At 34.3% G+C, this 20,693-nt stretch overlaps 1 protein-coding gene across 1 annotated transcript in view; it reads right to left on the reverse strand.

The window, feature by feature from the left end:
- PPFIA2 (PPFI scaffold protein A2) overlaps positions 1-20,693 on the reverse strand; it is a 449,044-nt gene that overhangs the window by 94,056 nt on the left and 334,295 nt on the right. Inside the window, exons 10-15 of the mRNA XM_090273671.1 lie at positions 16,638-16,724; positions 16,127-16,210; positions 15,736-15,867; positions 14,157-14,219; positions 10,045-10,136; positions 5,254-5,389 (exon numbers count right to left, since the gene is read on the reverse strand). Coding sequence (XP_090129797.1) covers positions 5,254-5,389; positions 10,045-10,136; positions 14,157-14,219; positions 15,736-15,867; positions 16,127-16,210; positions 16,638-16,724 — 594 coding nt within the window. The remainder of the gene's footprint in view (positions 1-5,253; positions 5,390-10,044; positions 10,137-14,156; positions 14,220-15,735; positions 15,868-16,126; positions 16,211-16,637; positions 16,725-20,693) is intronic.

Genomic DNA, 20,693 nt, shown 5'->3' on the forward strand with positions numbered 1-20,693 from the left:
ATCACTTAAATGTCTGATTGAATTTTTAAGCCCAAGGCATTCTAATTTACATAGCTATATTTTTTAAAGTATATTTTATTGATTATGCTATTACAGCTGTCCCAATTTTTCCCCCTTTGTACCCCTCTGCCTGGTGCACCCTTCTCCCCAGCAATCCCCCTCTTAGTTCATGCCTATGGATCTTGTAAATTCTTTGGCTTCTCCATTTCCAATACTATTAACATCCCCCTGTTTATTTTGCTCCTACCAATTATGCTTCTTAATCCCTGCACCTTTTCCCCATTCTCTCCCCCGTCCCCCTCCCAGCTGATAATCCTCCAAATGATCTCCATAATCTATGGTTCTGTTCCTGTTCTGGTTGTTTGCTTAATCTGTTTTTGTTTTTTTAGATTCATTTGTTGATAGTTGTGAGTTTGTTGTCATTTTAATGTTCATAGTTTTGATCTTCTTTTTCTTAAATAAGTCCCTTTAATATTTCATATAATAATGGCATGGTGATGATGAACTCCTTAAGCTTTACCTTGTCTGGGAAGCATCTCACCTGCCCTTCCATTCTAAATGATAACTTTGATGGATAGAGTAGTCTTGGTTGTAGGTCCTTGCTTTCCATCACATTGAATACTCCTTGCTAGTCTCTTCTTGCCTGCAAAGTTTATTTTGAGAAATAAGCTGATAGTCTTATGGGAATTCCTTTACAGGTAACTTTCTGCTTTTCTCTTGCTGCTTTTAAGATTCTCTCTTTATCTTTAGCCTTTGGCATTTTAATTATGATGCGTCTTGGTGTGGTCCTCCTTGGGGACAACCTGTTTGAGACTCTCTGTGCTTCCTGGGTTTGTATGTCTATTTCTTTTACCAAATTAGGGACGTTTTCTTTCATTTTGTTTTCAAATAAGTTTTCCATTTTTTTGCTCTTCCTCTTTTCCTTCTGGCACACCTATGATTTGGCTGTCAGTATGTTTAAAGTTATCCCAGAGGTTCCTAAGCCTCTCCTCATATTTTTGAATTCTTGTTTCTTCCTTCTGTTCTGGTTGAATGTTTATTTTTCTTATGTCCAGATAATTGATTTGAATCCTGGCTTCCTCCTCTTCACTGTTGGTTCCCTGTGGATTTTTCTTTATTTCACTTAGTGTAGTCTTCATTTATTCCTTTATGTTGTCGCCATAGTCATGAATTCTCTGAGCGTCCTGATCACCAGCATTTTGAACTTTTGATCTGATAGGTTGGCTGTCTCCATTTTGGTTAGTCCTTTTTGGGGGTTTCTTTACTTTGGCCATATTTCTTTGCCACTTCAGTTTGGCAGCCTCCCTGTGTTTGTTGCTGTGTATTAGGTAGAACTGCTTTTACTCCCTGTCTTAGTGCACCTGTTAAGTTTTATGGGGCAGAGCCTTAGGTATTTGTCAGGTCAAGACAACCAGCTTCACAGCTCTGTGGCTCTGTGTAGGGGAGGGCTCAGATAAGGGACAATGCTGCTGCCTAACTTCTACAGGTTTGCCTGGCACTTGCCCATTTCCAGTCACCTCACCTTCTTTCTGTATGCAACTGGAATCCATCCAGGTGCTGTCCTGGTGGTGAAACCCAGAGTGGGTGCACTTGCATACATTTTAAGTCCATGTGGGCCCTTTAAGCAGCAATAATCCAGCAGTTTCACCCACCAACCCAAACCACACTGGTCTTTACAGCCAGAGGTAGTTGACGTTTATGTTCCTGGTGATGGAACCCTGGACTGCGTGTTCTGACCTTGGGCTGGAATTGCTTGCCCCCAACGTATCTCTCCCAATTTGTATCCATCACATATGAATGTGAGACTGTCCATTCCACCACCACAGCCTCTGGTTCTCTGTGCCACACCGCATCTCTGCCCATCTCTGCCCATTTCCGTGACTCCGCCCTCAATATCTGTCTGAATGAATGTGGCTTCTTTAAATCTTTGGTTTTCAAACTTCCATACAACTCGATTTCTGATAGTTCTGGGTGTTATTTGTTTTGAGGTCCTGTTGTAACTCTTTCTATGGTTCTGCAAGGAGGCAAAGCTTGTCTACCTGTACCTCCATCTTGATTGGAAGTCTCTACATGGCCATGTTTTATAAATACTTATGTTAATGAAAGTCTTGAGTAACCAACAGACCAGTGTTTTTCAAGTTGTAATCTCAAGGTATAAGAGATTTGGGAGTGAAAGGGAGGTCCCAGAGTTTTCTGCTATTTAAAAAAATTGTTTTCCATTTTTGTGATGATGTAAAATAATTTGGGGGGGCAATATAAGATTACTTGAGTATTATTTAAGATTTGAAAACCTGAATTAGCTTTTGTGTTACAAATTGTTTTGATACCAAGTAGTACTAATTTATTTTTCATATAAAAATGAAAAAAGAACTGAGAGAAACTTAATTTATTAATTTTTTCATTTATCCATTCAACAGATATTGATTAATTTGTACATGACACACAGGTGCCAATTAAGCATTAAAGTGTTAAAAAGAAAGAAAACAAAGGGTTTATATATGGCAAGTTGGTTATGTAGTATTTTGGACACATAAGAGTGGTTGGGGACTTCTGGCCAAGACGGAGACCTAGACTAACACGCTCTGTCTCCCTCCATAACTACCGCAAAACCAGCAATAACCAGAAGTTCCAGAAAATAAATGGAAGTCCAATGTATGAAGTTATAAAGAAGTGGTGCTCATCTGGACAGGTAGGAGGGGCGAAGCCAGGGAGGAGAGGTCAAGCTGTGCTGTCTGCGGTGGCAGCACTGATGGTGGCAGGACAGTGGTAAGCATAGACACCCATATTTAAGGGGAGGTGAGAAGCGCTTGGGGAACACCCCCGGCTGCAGACCAGACCCGTCAGCTTGCGATTCCAAAGCCGGGGAATACAGACCCCCATTGCCTTGGCTTGTGAGGCCCGGTGGGGGTGGGGATGGAGAAGGAGGCTCCCAGTCTCTCAGCAGAGATTGAACAGCAGAAATCCATCTTGGACCCCACTCCCACAGAAAAATCCCAGTTGTGAGGAGTGCACAGGGCTCTGCCCCCCCCCCCTATAGCATAAGAGGTGTGACAGCCTTGCCCAGGAAGCAAAGGTAAACACAAAACTGTTCAGGATGGCACAGATCATGATAGAGATCCCAGTGACCAGACAGCAAATTTCTAATCTAATGAAGCAGCAGATAGGAAATCTTTCTGAGGCACAGTTCAGAGCTTTGCTTATCAAAGTGCTTACAGACCTAACAAAAGATCTTAAACAAGACGGGAAAGGAATGAAGGCCAGTCCTGCTGAAATGAACAAAAATACATATGAAACTAGTGGTGAGGGAAAGAAAACCAGGGATCAAATCAACAAATCGGAAGGAAGGAACAAACAGTCAACCAGTGCAGAAAGAGGAAACGAGAAGTGAGGAAAATGAGGAGACGCTCAGAAACTTATCAAACAGCTAGAAGCGGGCCAACATCTGAATCGAAAGGCTGCCAGAAGGTGAAGAAGAAGAACTAGAAATGGAAAAATTATGTGAAGAAATAATGAAGCAGAACTTCCTGAACTTAGGGAAGGAAATAGACTTACAGGTCCAGGAAGCACAGAGAGCTCCAAAACAACTGGACCCAGGGAAAACCACTCCAAGACACATTATAATCAAAATGTCAGAAATTAAGGATAAGGAGTGAACTTTAAAAGCAGCAAGAGAGAAGAAGGAAATTACATACAAAGGGGTCCCAATAAGACTGTCAGCTGATTTCTCAAAAGAAACTCTGCAGGCAAGAAGGGACTGGCAAGAAATATTCAAAGTAATGCAAAGCAAAAACCTACAACCATGATTACTCTATCCTGTGAAGCTGTCATTCAGAATAGAAGGGCAGAGAAAGTGCTTCCAGGACAAAGTAGAACTCAAGGAGTTCATCAGATCCAAACCACTGTTATATGAAATGTTAAAGGAACTTGTTTAGGAGAAAGAGGATCAAACTATGAACATTGAAATGACAACTGTATCACAACAACCAACAACAGAAGCTAGGGGACCGAAACAAAGGCAAACTAAGTAGGTAACGAGAGTGTGAAAAGAATTATAGGTATGGGGAACATTATGGGGGGAGGTCAGCAGGGAGGGGGAAGGGGAGTAAGTGAGGGAGATGGTACAGGAATTAAGAAGCATAGTAGGAGGGAGTAGATAGAAAGATGTTGAGAAGAACTATATGCACAACTAATGGGCATGGACTAAGGGGGGGGACAACTGGAGGGAGGGCGTCACTGGGTGGAGGGGAATAAAGGGAAAAGAAAATTGGGACAACTGTAACTGCATAATCAATAAAGCATATTAAAAAAAAAGACTGGTTGGGAAGAACAAACTATACTTAGGGCGCAAGGGCACTATATTCTCTATAAAATGCAACTATATACTTGCTGAACAGGCATAGTTTACAAATGTTAAGTTACTGAGTGAATGAAAGGTTGGTACTACAGCTGATCATAGACAGTTCTCTACAAACTCCTTTAATCATTTATGGACATTTTCCTCAAAATGTTTTTAAAACAGTAATTATAATTAAAATATTTAATTAATTTAAATTAACAGTATGAATGCCATTGCTTAGGTGACCAAATAAAACAAAAGTACATTTGTTTGGTATTATATCATAATGTATAAAAGCATTGAATTTGAAACCACAAAAACATGGACTGATATTTTGATTGAATTACTTTGAAGGATGTGTGTTCAGGGTACTGGTCTGCAGCCTGTTAGGAAATGAGCCACAAGCAAAGCTCACCTGAACTCTGCCACCTGTCTCACCTCCCCATCCACAGTGGGGGAGTGAAGCTCACCTGAGCTCTGCCTCCGCCCCACCCCGCTTCCACAGCTGGGTGAGCAAAGCTCCAAGCTCATCACCTCCTGAGCTCTGGGCCCCCCCGCTCCCCCTTCTTCCACAAAACTGGTTTATGGTGCCAGAAAAGGTTGGGGACTGCTGGTGTAGTCGAACATTTACAATTTCTGAGGTTTAATATTTTCATATCTGTAATTATAATAGTATAAAATAGTACCCAGTTCATAAGATTATGTAGATAAATACACAGGAAATACTTAGTTGAATGCCTGGCATGTAGTAGGGGTTTTACGTTAGTCGTAGTTTTTAAAATATGTCATACTTCACACTTGGAACTAATAAGAATGTTAGCATTTTGAATCTTTTCAATATTATTCATAACATTCTATCCAAAAAGTAATATTATATTTACTTAAAGCCATCAGAGACTTGAAATAAAAAGTTTAACCTTGGGCTCATCTCTTCGCACACCCATGCGACCTCTCCTCGGTCTTCTGATTACTTTAGTGGTTCTGTAGTCAGGCTGGCTGTCCACGAGGGAGCCAACGGAATAGCGCAACTCAGCAGAGGTCTCCAGATGGGTCCTGGAAGAAAGGAAAATATGAAATATAGCCAATCTCTAAAATTAAACTCACCTGCAAATCACCATCTACTTCTTAATTGGCAATAAAACATAAGCCCTCAAGGAAATAAACTTCAAGAAAGAAAACTGATGAATTGTCGTGACTCTTTGAGGTCCCTTAGGAAGCTTATGTCAGAAATTTCATTCTCAGATTCTTTCCTGAAGGTTTGAAGCATGTTCTTTTTAGGATATAAAAAGCCTTTTTGTTCACTAATTATTATTTTCAAATGTGGTAGTACAACACAACATTTTAAGATTGACAACCAAGATCCAGAGGCTTAAATTCTATCCCTTATACTTAGTTTGAGCTGTTCAGTGGATACCCCAATATATGCTGTTTGTCACTGTATTTGTTTTAACTATACTTATTATTCTAACAAAAAATGTGTAAAATTCTGGAGTCCCAGAATTTTCTTTTTTTCAACATTCTATTTTTTAATTTAGAAAAATTAATAAAATGCTTAAAAGCAGATTGACCTAAGGTTAATAAAGTTATTTTTAATAAAATAGAATATACCACCAAAATAATTTTTAAATCCTCACCTGAGGATATATTTATTGATTTTAGAGAGGGGGGAGGGTGGAGGAAGAAAGAGGGAGAGAGAGACATCAATGTGAAAGAGAAACATCAATCAGTTGCCCTCCACCCCATGATCCCTTGCAACCTAGGTATGTGGCCTGATCAGGGATCAGTCCACCTTGTGGTGTACGAGACAATGCTGCAACCAACAGAGCAACCTGGCCAGGGCCAAAATAATTTCTAAGCTTTTAAGAAGATATTGATTTTAAAAATTAAAAATATATTTTGATAAGCACATCTAATTTTGACATCTGCTTAGAGATAAAACCATCAGAACATTCCAATTGCAAAATGTTGTCACAATGTTTTTCAATAAGTATGGTAATAAAGTACACTGAAATTAAAGTGCAATAAAGTTTTCTTCAGGAATATTATTTATGTAGAGATTTACAGCAAATTCAGTTTATTACTACAATAATAATGATATCTGTGGCAATACGCTGTTCTACAAAATTACTTATTATCAGTAGCAAACATACTTAAAGCTGTGTTTACTCTTGAATCTGGGGCTCCCACTGATCTATGTACTCACCCATAGTTCCCTTTGCAAACAAAGCATTTCCAAATATTTGGCAAGATGAAATAAAAGAGATTAGGTAAAATCAGTGTTTGCTCCAGTGGAAGATACTGATCTAACTGATGTAGGTCCTTGTTTTGCCAAATAGAACATTAAAGAAAATGAACTAAGGGATCATCCCCAAGAGTGATGACAGTGACTGTTTTTTAGAGCAGTGAACATGAGACTTAATCAAGCAAACTTTGTTTTTTAATTGTGGCTTAATCATATATGAAAACTAATCAACAAGGCCATGGTTGTAAATGGTACAAATCTTAGTCTTTAACTATTTGGCAGAGGGTATAAGTTTCATGAAGACAAATATATTTTCATCTCCATTATATGCTCAAGAAGTTATTGCTAAGCATATATTAAGCACTTAATAAATATCTGGTAAGATAATGAACTAATAAAATTGATTAAAATACATTTCAAACTATCTTGCTTAGAACATTCTAGGCTCATTTTGTCTGTGGCTACTTAGGGTAATGTCTCTTTGGGCATCAGAGTGGGTTTTCTAAAATTATAACTTATCATCCTAGGACTAGTGTTTTCTTGTTTCAGCACTCAACTCTAGGTCATTTATAAATACACGAAGAAAAAAAAACAACAACACAGATCTGGTCCCAAAGACAACCTCCCTAAAGATCTGCAGTGCCCTTAAAGGCTCTTTATAGTTTGGGCCCTTCCTACTTCCATGTTCACTTCTAGCTACTCTCTGTACTTCTCCATTTAGCTGTACTGACTTTCATCCGTCAATAACTCACACTTTTTCACTTCTGAGCCTTTATAACAGTCTCTTCACACATTTACATGGTTAGCATTCTTAAAGTCTCAGTTGAAAAGTCCCATTGCCATATATAATACTATTCTAGTTTCTCATATTCCTTCCAGTAAAACAGTTCTCAAACTATTATTTCCCTATTTTCCATCTGGAACATGTCCTCTTCATCACCATCACTGCTGTACCTCCAGTGCCACAACGTCTGGCAAGTAGAAAGTACTTAATTGATATTGAAATAACAAGACCTGAGACAACAGCAGTCATTGAAGAGCCCATTACTTACACTTCACCTAAAAGTTATTGCTCACTTCTTTCCTTTTATTCAATCCTGTGAGCTAGTTCTCTAACAAGAGAAACCAAAGGCAATATTTATGTATATTTAAAGTTTTAATCATTTTGGTGTACATTGTTTTTAGATGTACTAGGAAGTGTAAATTACAAGTTTATCCACAGTCTCCAGTTCATCTAGATAAGGAACCATCACATACAACAGTTTTCCCTCCTGAATCTCCTGTGACTCTTGCACATAATCTCAAATATCGAAGAGAAGTTCGATAGATAAATCAAGTATAAATTTTCTTAGAGTAAACCTGTCATCCATCCCTCTGCTTCTGGAATGCCCTTCATCATCCTTTCTAATTATTCACATCCTACCATTTCTTCAGAGTTCAGTCAAATCAGGCCATTTCCAGCCACTCTGAAACTTATTTTACTTTCTTCTCAGATGAGATGCTGGTAGAGGATATTCATTACTAATAATCACCAACTTTAGCTCATCTCTGCCTGCTTCCTCAACTGGATGATCAAACACAAGTTGATGAAGTACTCATGCACCATCTGTTTTCTTTGTTTCTTAATTATTTCCACTCACAAGCATGGGTGTTAAACAAATAATTGCCACTTAATAAATATTCAGTTACCCTGTAACTTTCTATGAATTCCATCAGTTTAGCTATCTTGATAATTTCTACAATACATTATACTTGTGATATGATTTACTGTTTACAAAACCCCTTTGCTTACTTCTCATTTTATCTGCAAAGTAAGCTTGTGAGATAGCCAGAAAGAAATAGTATTTTATAAATAATTTGTTACTCTTTTCATTTTATCTACAAAATAAGCATATGAGATCCTCAGAAAAATAGTATTTTAAATATAACTCATGTAAAATATATACAAAATTAGAACCCTATTATAAAAATGGGCTTGCCAAGATCAAACAGCTAGTACTTGTATGCCTGAGACCTAGGAATGTCAGCCATATTATGCTTGGTGTAGTGTTGTCTCTACTATAGTCTGCTGCAGCAGAGAAAAATTGTCCTGTATGTAGTCCTATTATTGTGGATACATGTCACACTGAGGTGGCCCATGATGACAACATGTCTAGAACTCTGCAATTCTGAGACTGAAGGTCAAAAAGACAACAAAATGGCCATTTGGTCCTATTAAAATATCTTTAATTTGTTAATGTAATAATTCTCAATCTATGTATTCACTCCTTTAATGTTTTATTAGCTCTTTTCTCCTTCTCCTCCATCATCATCATCATCATCACCATGTGAACACATGAAACTGAATTAATAATTTCAGTTAGATATACGTCAGAATAAAAATTTGTTAAAAATAAGCATGATTTTCTAAATTAAAGACCTACCTATTAAAATTTTTTAATGTGTTTATGCCTGCAGAAATATGTTTTTTATACTCAGCTGAAGAGAGAAATACTCAAAATACTGAATGCTTTATCAATACTTATACTGAAAAGTATAAGCTCCTTTAGAATTCTTTTTTAATTTGGATTTTTTTTATCTCAGCATCTGAAAAATGCTTTACCAGATACTCATTCATTCATCAATATCTATTGAGAGCACACTACATACTAGGTTTTTTTAAGGTGCTGAGATTATATAATTAAAGAGATAAAATTCCATCTCTTGTGGAGATAATAGTCTAAACATAAGCATAAGACCATGGAAAATAAACTTCTAGAAATCTGTGGTCGCTGTAAGTTTCAAATAGCTAATATCATTGTATTGCTTAATAAATAAATGATCAAGGGTGTGAGTCCTTCTAGGGTTTCTTTTTAAATATGAATAAGGGCTCGAAAAGGAAAAAAAATAATATGTGACTTATTTTATCAAAAGAGAAACAATGGTCTTATTGCTTCTTTCTTTTAAGATAAGGTATTCAGTCAAAGTAGATGAGTGTGGCTAATTTTATTTGAATTTTTTAAATAAGTATAATTTCTCTTTACCTCTTTATTTGAAATTACTTTACCAAAATATGCTCTTTAAATATGAATGTTCATAATCAATGAGATTTCTTCAGTAACAATAAGCATTGAAAACATTTCTGTATGTAGAGAAAAGGGCTGATATTTCTTCCTGGAATGAGATGTCATCTCCTTAATCGCAGTTCTATTTCTTCATTTAAGATTCTCTTATATATTTTTTCTATATAATTAAATGCAAGATATGAAAGGTAGTAATATCTATTTTTATTGCATATCTGCAGAAAGGATTTCTAAATTAGAGAACAATTTTTGAGTGTAGAAACTAAATTGGAAGAAGTCAAAATAGGACATTGATAGCTGAGCAATAGGAGGTACTTGTTTATTTTATTTGAGGAGATATTAACTATAAGGAAATTCATATTGATTATTGGTCAACTGCAGATAAGTTTTTAATTTAATGTTACCTTGATATTGTGGGTTCAATTAAAGAGCCAGTTCTCATTTTCAATTGGTCAAGTTCAGATCTCAGCTTTTCAATTTCTTCTGCTAATCTTTCCTAAAAATCAAAGAAGTGTTACTCAAATGACATGCAAATAACAATAATACTAAAACTCAATTATGATAAACCAAACCACCAAGTTTGGTGGCTTTGTAAAAAAGAAAAACTGATGGATATGATTTTAAAGGTTATTAGTCATAAGAGTAAAGCATGCCTGATTTTCCCCCTTGTAATGAAAATGTGAACAGCAGAAGTCAATTAAAATCTGTCTGCATTCCTTGGAATTATTAATCCTAAATTTTTGCAAAAACATGGAGATAGTAAGGTCATAACTAACTATCTCTATGTCACTTAGATATGCAGAGTAGAAATCATAGCCAGTTTAAAAAAATAAAGAAAAGGTCTTACTTATGCAGTAAGTGAAGGATTTCTGCTATGTTATAAGGATTGAAAAACACACGGGTGAAGGAGAAAGAAAACTGAATTAAAAGGATGAGGAAAAATATCATCTAATATGAGTTAAAATTATTAGTTTCATATTGGTATAATTATTTGTATGACAAAGTTTTTTCAGATTGGCATTTTTAATTTCAGTCTATAAATTTACGAAGATAAGTGTTATCTTACAGCCTTTAAATGCTCATGGAAGCACTTCATTTTGCTTTCATAATTATAATTTTTATAATATTATAAATGTTTAACTGTGCCCTTGTGGATTTATTTTTTTTTCTTTTACAGTTGTCCCACTTTTTTTCCCATTGCTTCCTCATACCATGCCCACCCCTTCTTCCACAGTCAATCCCCACCCCGTTGTCCATGAGTCATTAATACATGTTCTTTGACTAGACCTTTCCCCTTCTTACCCCCTTCTCTCCCATTCCTGTTTTTTCCTCTCCCAGTGGCCTGTGCTTGGCATATTACTTGTCTCATACTTCTTTATTCCCCACACTTTTTTTTTTTGTCAACGTGGTCTTTGCAACACGTCTCTCATCTGCCCTTTTTGATTTTTACTACAACCATCCTACTCTACATCCATTTTACCTCTTCCCTGAATTATTTTACCAGCTTCCAGAGAGGTGATGCACCCTTCAAAATTTTCCACACATATTCTTTCATTAGATGTATCATTTTTAAAAAAATGTATGATCAGGTAAACCCTTTGCTTAAAAATATCCAACAGTTTCTTACTGTATTTATTAATTCATTCATTATTTCTACAAATAAGCATTAAGCATCTCTTGTGTGCTAGATACCAAAAACACAGTAATAAACTCAAAAATTTTCTGCTGTCATGTAATTTACAATTTGGTAGAAAATACAGTAAACAAATACTGCCTTAAGGATGTTGGTAGGAAGGAGAAAATAGGAGAATCATAAAAGGGCTCTTCAATAAAGTCATATTTGAGTAAAGACTGAAGAGAAACAGGAAGTTACAAAAATTAGAATATCTAGAAAAAAGCATGGCAGATAGAAGGAAACGCAGTGCAAATGCCCCTTAGTGAGAGGAGTATAATTAGTGAGCTAGAGGGCACAGAGGCCCTCAAGGCTGGGTTGGGGAGGTTAACCACAAAGGCAGATAAAGGATGGATTTAGAGAAGTATGATTTCAGGGTTTGAGAAGGGTAGTTCTGAAAGGCCTTATAAAACACTGTTAAGCCTTTGGCTTTTACTCTGGGTAAGACAGGAAATGATTAGAGGATTTGTGAGCAGAGAAGTGGCGTGACTATTCTGATGGCTGTGAAATGAACTGTTGAATGGGATTGAAAAGAAGGGAAAGAGTAAAATTATTAGTGTTCTTTCAAAACATAGGCAAGAGAATTACAACTTGGACAATGATGGTGTTAGGGAGAGAATGGTTAGAATTCAGTCATATTTTGAAGACATAACTAACAGAAATTGCTGTTGGACTGAATGTGGAGTATGTGACAAGAGAGAGGTTAAGAATAACTCCAAGGCTTTTCACCTGAGGAAGAGAAAGAAGCTGTGATTTACTGAGAAGACTGAGGGCCATGGTGGTCAGGTTAGGTGGTGGTGGTGTTTTGGTGGGACTGATCTGATAAGTCTGAGATGGCTATGTGTCCAAATAGAGATAGTAGGTTGGCTCTTGAATACACGTACTACCTCAGAGTAGAGAACCCAGTAGGATACCTAAATTTAGAAGTGCTCTATTTATAGATGTTATCTAAGTCCATGAGATTAGATGAGTTCACCAGAAACTAAATATAGAGAAAAACCCAAGGACAGGCCTAGAAACTTCAAATTATAGAGATCAAGATGATCAACAGAAATAGAGAAAAAGCTGAGTATATGGGGGATTTTGTTGATAGATAATGCATTATAGATAAGTGAGTGGAAATTTGAGGAGTTATAGGAAATATGGTTAGATTTGGAAATATGTTTAGCTGTATGAGATAATATTCAGAAATGAAGTATGACTGGAGATCTGCTTCCTCTGGCAACTCACATGAACGAGGGTGTGAAGCGTGGAATGATTAGTACTGCTGGTGGTTAGGTAGATTGTTGATGCTACAAGGCTTGGGTGGGTAGGTGGCGGGGGAGTGGGTTCTGGGGATCTTGCCAGGAGCACACAGAGTTTTGTATAACATAACATTGCGTAACAGGATCAAGTCCAAAACTCAAATCTGGTCAAACAGTGCTTTACACACGTACCAGTCTCAAGCAAACTTCTGATACAATAAATCAACCATCTTTGTTTTCTCTGTGCTATGGCATTGGTTCTGTCCTATGCCCTTTGTCTCTATATTGAAGAACACATCTATCTTTGAGAGCCTGAAGAAATATCCTCTCCCCCATGAAGACATTCTGAACTACTTCAAAGAGAATTTGATGCCATCTTCTAAGCACCATATTATATTTCTCTAGCAGATTTACCCTCTGGGATATTTTGTACACACTGACTGTGGGACCAAATATTTATTTTTGAAATTAACATCATAATATATCACATTCAATAGGGTTAAATGTATAATTGTTCCTTCTTATCTTTGTTTTCTTATCATTTCAAATACCTTCCATATGCCACACTTTTGTCCTTCCTCCCTCCCTCCCTCCATCCCTACTTCCTTCTTTCTTTTTTCCTTAATTCCCTCCATTTCTCTCCCTTCTCTCTTTCTATTTATTCCATTGTTTGTTCAACACAAATTTATAGAGCACTTCATAAGTTAGTAGTTTTAAACAATTTCATTTGCCTATGCCAAACAAAATGAAATGAAGACAAAATTGCTAACAAGCATCTTACAAGCTAATAAAGGAAAACACAGATATATTAACAATCACAATTTTTAAATTTTATAATCTAGTCTTGATTTGTGTCTTTTACCACATATTCCACAACAGAAGTAATTGATTGCAGCCAAATAATTATGCTTATTAATATTTAATATATCAAATTCACTTCTCACACCCTCCCAAGCACCTGCAATCATGCTACATGTACTGTATTTAAGACTTGCAACACAGTCTTACCTTTCCTTCGAGTTTTAGTTAAGTCCCACCACCCTGAAGACTTCTCTACAGCAGTAACATCTGGTGATCTCTTTTATCTGTAGTTCTCATTGTCTATTTCACTTATTTGACACTTGGAACCTGCTAATCTGCACTCATTGCTTTGTCAAAGGTGTGTTCTTTCTCTTCACTTAGATTTTTCAGCTACTTTGGAACTAGGATCATGTTTGAAAATATATAACTTAACACAATTTTTATGCATAATAGGCATTTAATAATTTTTTTGCTAAAATGATATTTCAAACTAGACACAAATTAGTGCATACATTTTTAATTTCATTTATATAAAGCACAAACAAGTCAAAACCAATTTTTTTCTGTAAGAAGTCAAGACAGAGATTACCCTTTAGTATAAGAATAGTGTATATGTCAACAAGAATGGGGTTTCCAGAGTGTTGATTTTTGTGTATATATGTGCACTTTTGTATATATAACATAAAGTTAAAATTGTTTTAAAAAGAAAACATCTTAAAATTATTTTAATCAAATTTATTTTACAAAATATTTACCATGTAAAATAGAAAAATGTGTAAAATGTGAGTTTTCATAATACCTTATCATGTAAAGATTCTTCCAGATTTTTTCTGAAAGTTTCTGATTCTTGAATTAAAACATTCTACAGAAGAGAAGAAAAACAGAAATAATTAATAAATTAAACAGAAAATAATAAAATATGAACATTATTATTTTATCACTCCAGATCTTTATTGATTTCTTCCTTGATGCATCTATTTATTGGTTTTAATAGCAAACAAGTTTCAATTGAATCTGGAAATATGACACTTTAACATTTTGAGAAATACATAATTTAAATATGATACTGTTATTTTGTAACATTTGAATTGACAAATGGACTCAATATTATCTTTATATTTTTTATTTTCCTCTTCTCAGCCTAAAAATTTGAAATAATTAGGTTACTTTCAAATAAGAAAGAGTGGGTTACAAGGTTAATATTAGCTAGAGGTGTGATTGGTAAAGAATTCAGATGAACTGATTACTATTATCCGACACAAGAAGAAATGGTAAGATCATATTTTTTTAAAGTTTAATTTTTGGACTTCTATTTCAAATACAGAATTAGCAATTTCTATGATAATTAAATTTTCAGGGAAATAAAAATAAAATCTTAGCAATTAAGAAAAACTAATGTTATACATCATGACATGGGAAAACAAGTTGCAGCATAAGTAATTTTAAAAATCCTTGCTATAAAAGTATTATCATTGTAAAAATTTTATAATTTTCTTACAGTACCACAAAGCATAATTTTGAAACAATGCTATGTTTCCAGAGTAAAATTAAACTATGAGTATAGTGAGTTGCATAGTGGCCATGCATTTGGAGTTGAATGGGAAGAAGTCATGCTTTATGACTTCTTAATGGTAAATCAATCAAAATACTTTAACATTTTATTGAAACATTCTTCCTATGCTGGTTTATTGGATGGGGGAGGGAAAAATGTCTAACTTAAGTAGTGACTGGCATTCACTCTAAATTTCCAAAATGATTTGTGCACCTAGATTTTAGCCCTTCTCTTCGTTTATACACTGGAATTGGCAACCAGTTCACATAACTTGCTGGTTTGGTAGCTGCTGACTGTCAATGAGACATAGGTAATTGTGAACGAAACTGCAGACAGTACAGAAACATTTCTTAAAAACAATGAAGCTAAAATTGTTGAATGCCTAAATTATGTAGTGAAATTGACATTACTGGTGATATAAACTTAATCACATTTTGGCTTTTAGACCATTAATAGATTGTTACCTAAAACATTTGAATAGTTCAAAACAAGCCTCCACATATACCCCAACATTATTTTTTCTTTTTTGAATGCCAGGCAAAAGATAAATGAAATATTTTTATCAGAAAAATGCAGCATGTTTTAATACATTTGTCTCATATGATCATGTTAGTATGCAGAACTTACATACTATGAAGAATATTTATTTAACATTGATCTTACACATTTTTACAGATACTGTTTATTCACTTCTAGAAATATCAGTCTTTTTTATTAAGAAAAGTCAATGAATCATTTGACCAATATAATGATTACAGTAGGATAAAACAAATGTGATAAGAACATGGCTGCATGTTCATGTGACTCTACTCTTCTGTCATTTTACCTTCTCTTCTAGAGCAGCCATTCTTTCCTTTAAGTGTAACTGTAAGCGTTCATTGGATTCAGTCAGAAGTCTGTCCACAGTATCGGATAACCTTTTGTTGTGCTCCTCATTCATTTTTTCTCTTTGCCTAGCCTTAAATTCAAGAAAAATACATAAATAAATTTGACATTAAAATAATTTTAAAAAGTATTTGGGTTTGTTTTTATATTTTTCTAGTTTTAAAATTTTACGTTCATTTTGATTAAATTGCTAGAATTTTTTCTCTTTAAAAAGCATAGGGCATATTCACACCATTTAAAAAATATAACCCATAATCAAGAAAGATGTTCATTTTTTGCATGTATAAAATAAATCTGTAAAGATAATTGAGGGGGGGGTTTAATATACGTACTCTTTGGAGTTCCTGATTTTTCTCTTCAAGTTGACCTTCTAGATGTCTCATACGTTCTTCAATATTTCCATGTCTCTCTTCAGCCTGTTAAGAAATATGAAGAATGTACCTGACATGTAAGATTTGATTAACACTGTTCCTCTGAATAAATTGAAATAAAATGTAAAGCAAGCTACTACCAACTGCAAATGTAGTTTTCAAAAAAGAAACTTTGTTTAAACAGGCAGCTGAACAGCATCGCTTGAAATGTGTCAGCTACAAAGGCCTGTTACATCCAAGCATCAGCAAAACATTGGAGTTATTTATGAGCAATGAAATCAGCCAAATGTAACATGCAGACTGTGCATGGTTTGAAAACAAACCTGCCATCGTCCAATCTTAAGCTCCTGAAGCACTGAACTGCACAGATGGTCGATTATCAATAAATAAAAGTAACATAATTTTTATAAAAGAAAAGAAAAACTTAGATGGATTCTATTTAGCAATAGAAAGTAAAGTCCAGTAGGACTACCTTCCTACGTATGGAGATCATTTCTTGTAGTTTAGCTTCCATAACATATTGATAATCATCAGATGAGGTAGAAGAGGTTGGATCAGACTAACAAGTTAAGGAAAAGGAGAGGGACAAAATTGAAAAATCAGAACTAAAGACACTGACGCTGAACAGAACACAGCACAGAATGCTTAAACGAAAAGTGTGACAGCAAATTTAATACTTTAATAGACAAAATTTTATGTGGAAAGAATTACACCGATATCTGGTGAACATGATGCAATTGATGGTTATAATTGAAAAACAATGATATGTTCAAATAAAAAGCTACCGACCTAACGTATGGAAGGTTAGTGATGGCTGGCAATGAAAGACCACTACAGAATTAATTAAAGCAACTCTGAAAGAGTCATGTAATAATTGGAATTATGAGAAACCAAACACTAGAATGTCTCTGATAGATTGTTAAAAGTTTTGTATTTTGGTTTGCTTGTTTATCATATTACTTAAAAATAATGGAAACTATGTTAAGGAATATACTAAGGCAATGAGACTCAGGTGAAATAAATTTGGGATAAAGTTTATTATAAACTCAACTCTGTAGAAATCAGAGAAAAAGCTAAGCCACGAGGTTAATTATTAATAGTATCCTCTAACTCAAGCAGGACTCAATTTCCTCAGCAACAGTAGCAAACTCACAAAATGACTTCTTGTGTCTGAATACACATTATGGCTGTGGGTCTAGAACCTTAGCACATGTTTTCAGATATGAACTTAATTTGAAATTTTAAATGAATATTATTGAAAATCCTCAGTTATCAAGGTGACATTAATGCTGTGAGGACAAGAATGATTATTTGTGAACCCTCCTGAAGGACACTAGTGATAACTCCAAAATTGTTTCTGCATTGATTTGTTGTTATGGAAACAAAATAGTGCCCTAAAATGTACAGGTAGCATCTTGCCTTAGTGAGCGAACGTTTCTCCAGTGCCAAGGTTAGTTACATGTCTTAGAGATGATTGTCAGGTTACCACAGATGCAGACTATTTAACACGTGGCATTGTTGATAGTTGAATTGTATTAGCATGTTATACACAGGTTACATGTAAAACCACATCAACATTTTCATCATAATTACAAGTAATTATAACATCAAAAGTATTACTATGTCAAGACTACAAAATTTAACTCCAGAGCATTTCCATTACATTTTATAAGTTCATAAGTTTATGCAAAAACAGTAAAACTTACTCTATGCAAACATAGGACTATATTTAAATATGTCATGCAGTACCTGAAAAGAAATAGTAACCTATTCATGTATTGGTTCATATATATTTGTAGTATTTTATGCAAGGAATTTCATTTTAATCTATGAAATAACACAACATTTGACTGTCTACTAATGCAAGTTGTAGTTCAACATTTACAGTTTTTAATTTTTCTTCTGATATTCTTATTCCATAAATGGGGGAAAATAAAGAAATAACAATAATCAAATTATCTCCTCAAATTTCCAAGCATAAAGAAACACAGAAAGCTACTGTCATCCCAAAATGCCATAAAATGGTTTCATATTAGCATTTTAAACTTAGAATTAAATTAAGAATACAGTAGATTTTGTTGAAATTACATAATCTAAATTCAAAAAATGATCTGCAATCTCTCAAAAATATAATTTAACAGTGGTATGAAAATTAATCATGTGACTGATTCATGGCAGTCAAGACATAAATATTTCAATTTCTAAAACTGTATCTCTAAAAATATAAGTGAAGTCCAGTAAGTCTTTCAAGGTGCTTGAAAGTTCTACTTGTTTCCATCTTAACTACTGAGAAGATACCAAATATTTTAGAAATTCACTTCAGCGAATGAACAAGAATTCCATCATGTTTAAATTACTACATTATTGCTGATTTCTGTATTGGTACTAAAAATTAACAATATACCTTATAGAATTTAAGATGAATTCTGTCCTTAATGAGGGAATAGGAATTTTAATTAAAAAATAGATCATAAGAGTGGGAGTCCAATATTTTTATTAATTAATTGTGTATATACTTTCAAAAGACACATATTTTAGTTTTGTCCATAGTCATACTAAAAATCTTAAATGAGGTTTACTGACCTATCTACACACACACACACATACACATATAAAGAAAAAAAGATAGTCTTATCAACCAAAGAATAGATTCAGACATCATTTCTACAAATACTGGGATCAACTTTCAACCACTGTTGATTTACGTTCACCCTATCCTTGTAAAGAATGTAGTTTAAGTGACTGGTGTAAACAAAGGGTCATACGGGTACAATCTGTTATTTTTTATACTCCATGATAAGACATAGGGTTTATCTTGTGCTCACTCTTTCATGTAACACAGAACAATTCCAAATGAGCTACAGTTTTAGATAAAATTACATAGAAATACCTTTGGGAAGAGTGTAGATGTATTTGGAAATGGAGAAGAAACTAAAGAGAAGAGAGCCGGAAAAAACTGAAAAATAAGTAGCTGATAATAAAAATAATATATATATTTTTAATGTTTATATATGCCAAATAAAAAGTCTTAGGGATTGTTAATATAGAAGAGGGGAGCCTTGGTTTAAAATCGGCAGAAGTCTTTTTACTTTTGTGAGTAGTCAAAAATACTATGAAATAGTAAAAGACCATGGTGATCAATAAGAAGATATAGAAAATGAATTGAAATTTAAAAAATAAATAAATAAAGAAGATTCTGGAGACATCCCCTAAAGGTCTTGAGAGCAGAGGGCAAGAAAAATATAATTATTGAAGCCATAAAACTTGGGAGAACAAATGAAAGTGTGATCTCCAAATGTTATAAAATTGTTACAAGCAGAGGGAGTGTTTTGACTTCTAAGCACTAGAGGACCATGTGCAATGAATGAGATACAGCGATCCTCTACAAACTGTATGTGTGAAATACTGTTATTGATATAGAGCCAGCCAGAAGAGAAATGAGAATGAGAAGCAGAGTAAATTTTAGCATTTTTAACACTTTTAAAGAAGAATACAGCTCTACTGAAAAATGAAGAAATCAAAAGGGTCCAGATGAAATGAAATTTCAGCAATAAAATATTAGGTAAGAGTAATCTGAGGAAATTATTTTGGGTACACAGTGAACATATGTATCAAAATAAGAGCCTAAGAAGATAAAACAAAAGTTTTTTAAAAAGTATTCTAAATTAAGAATTCTCATGAATATTTAATTTAAAGCCTTAAAAGTAAAGCATTACATTTTAAATTATGTTTTATTCTCAGTCTATCAGAGGTTAATTTGGGGTAATTATTTGCTGAATTTTAAATTGTGTTTCTCTGGAAGAGATTCTAAACTTTCCTATATTTAACTCAGGGTAATATTGATGATTATTTTACACTGAAATTTTACAAAAGTTATTTTTATTATTGGGCCACCTAACCACCCTAAAATAATTCAATAAAATAACTCTTTATAAAAGTTTTTCATGTTCCTCAAATAAAAAGACTAAGTATTCATATCTTATCCATTATTATAGTAATTTAAAATATCTTCACAAGAAAAAATAGACTACTACTATATATTCGCACATTTTATAAAATTTAGAAAGTGTTTCTCAAGTAAAATAATAATTTAAAATATATTTTATTTAATTTTTAGAGAGAGGGGAAGGGAAGGAGAAAAAGAGAGAGAGAAACATAGATGTGAGAGAGAAACATTGATCTGTTGCCTCCTGAACACACCCCAACCAGGGACCAACCCTGCAACTCAGGACTGTGCCCTGACTGGGAATCAAACTGGCAACTTTTCTCTAAGCGGGATGATACCCAACCACCTGAGCCACACCGGTTAGGGCTAAAATTATAACTTAATTTTTATCTTAGAAATCACTCATTTCTGGAATTGCCAGAGGGGTTTATGGCATGATCTGTGACTATAAGAGGATCCCGACTTTAACATTACCCTAATCAGACTAATGTTTAATTCAGCTAGTTACTCCAATATTCTATAGAGATAACCAACTATTCCAATATTTTAAATCTTGAAACACATTGCAAAATATTTTCCTCT

Source organism: Furipterus horrens, unplaced genomic scaffold (assembly GCF_987537825.1).
Source record: "Furipterus horrens unplaced genomic scaffold, mFurHor1.1.pri manual_scaffold_4, whole genome shotgun sequence".
NCBI classification, from domain to species: Eukaryota; Metazoa; Chordata; class Mammalia; order Chiroptera; family Furipteridae; genus Furipterus; species Furipterus horrens.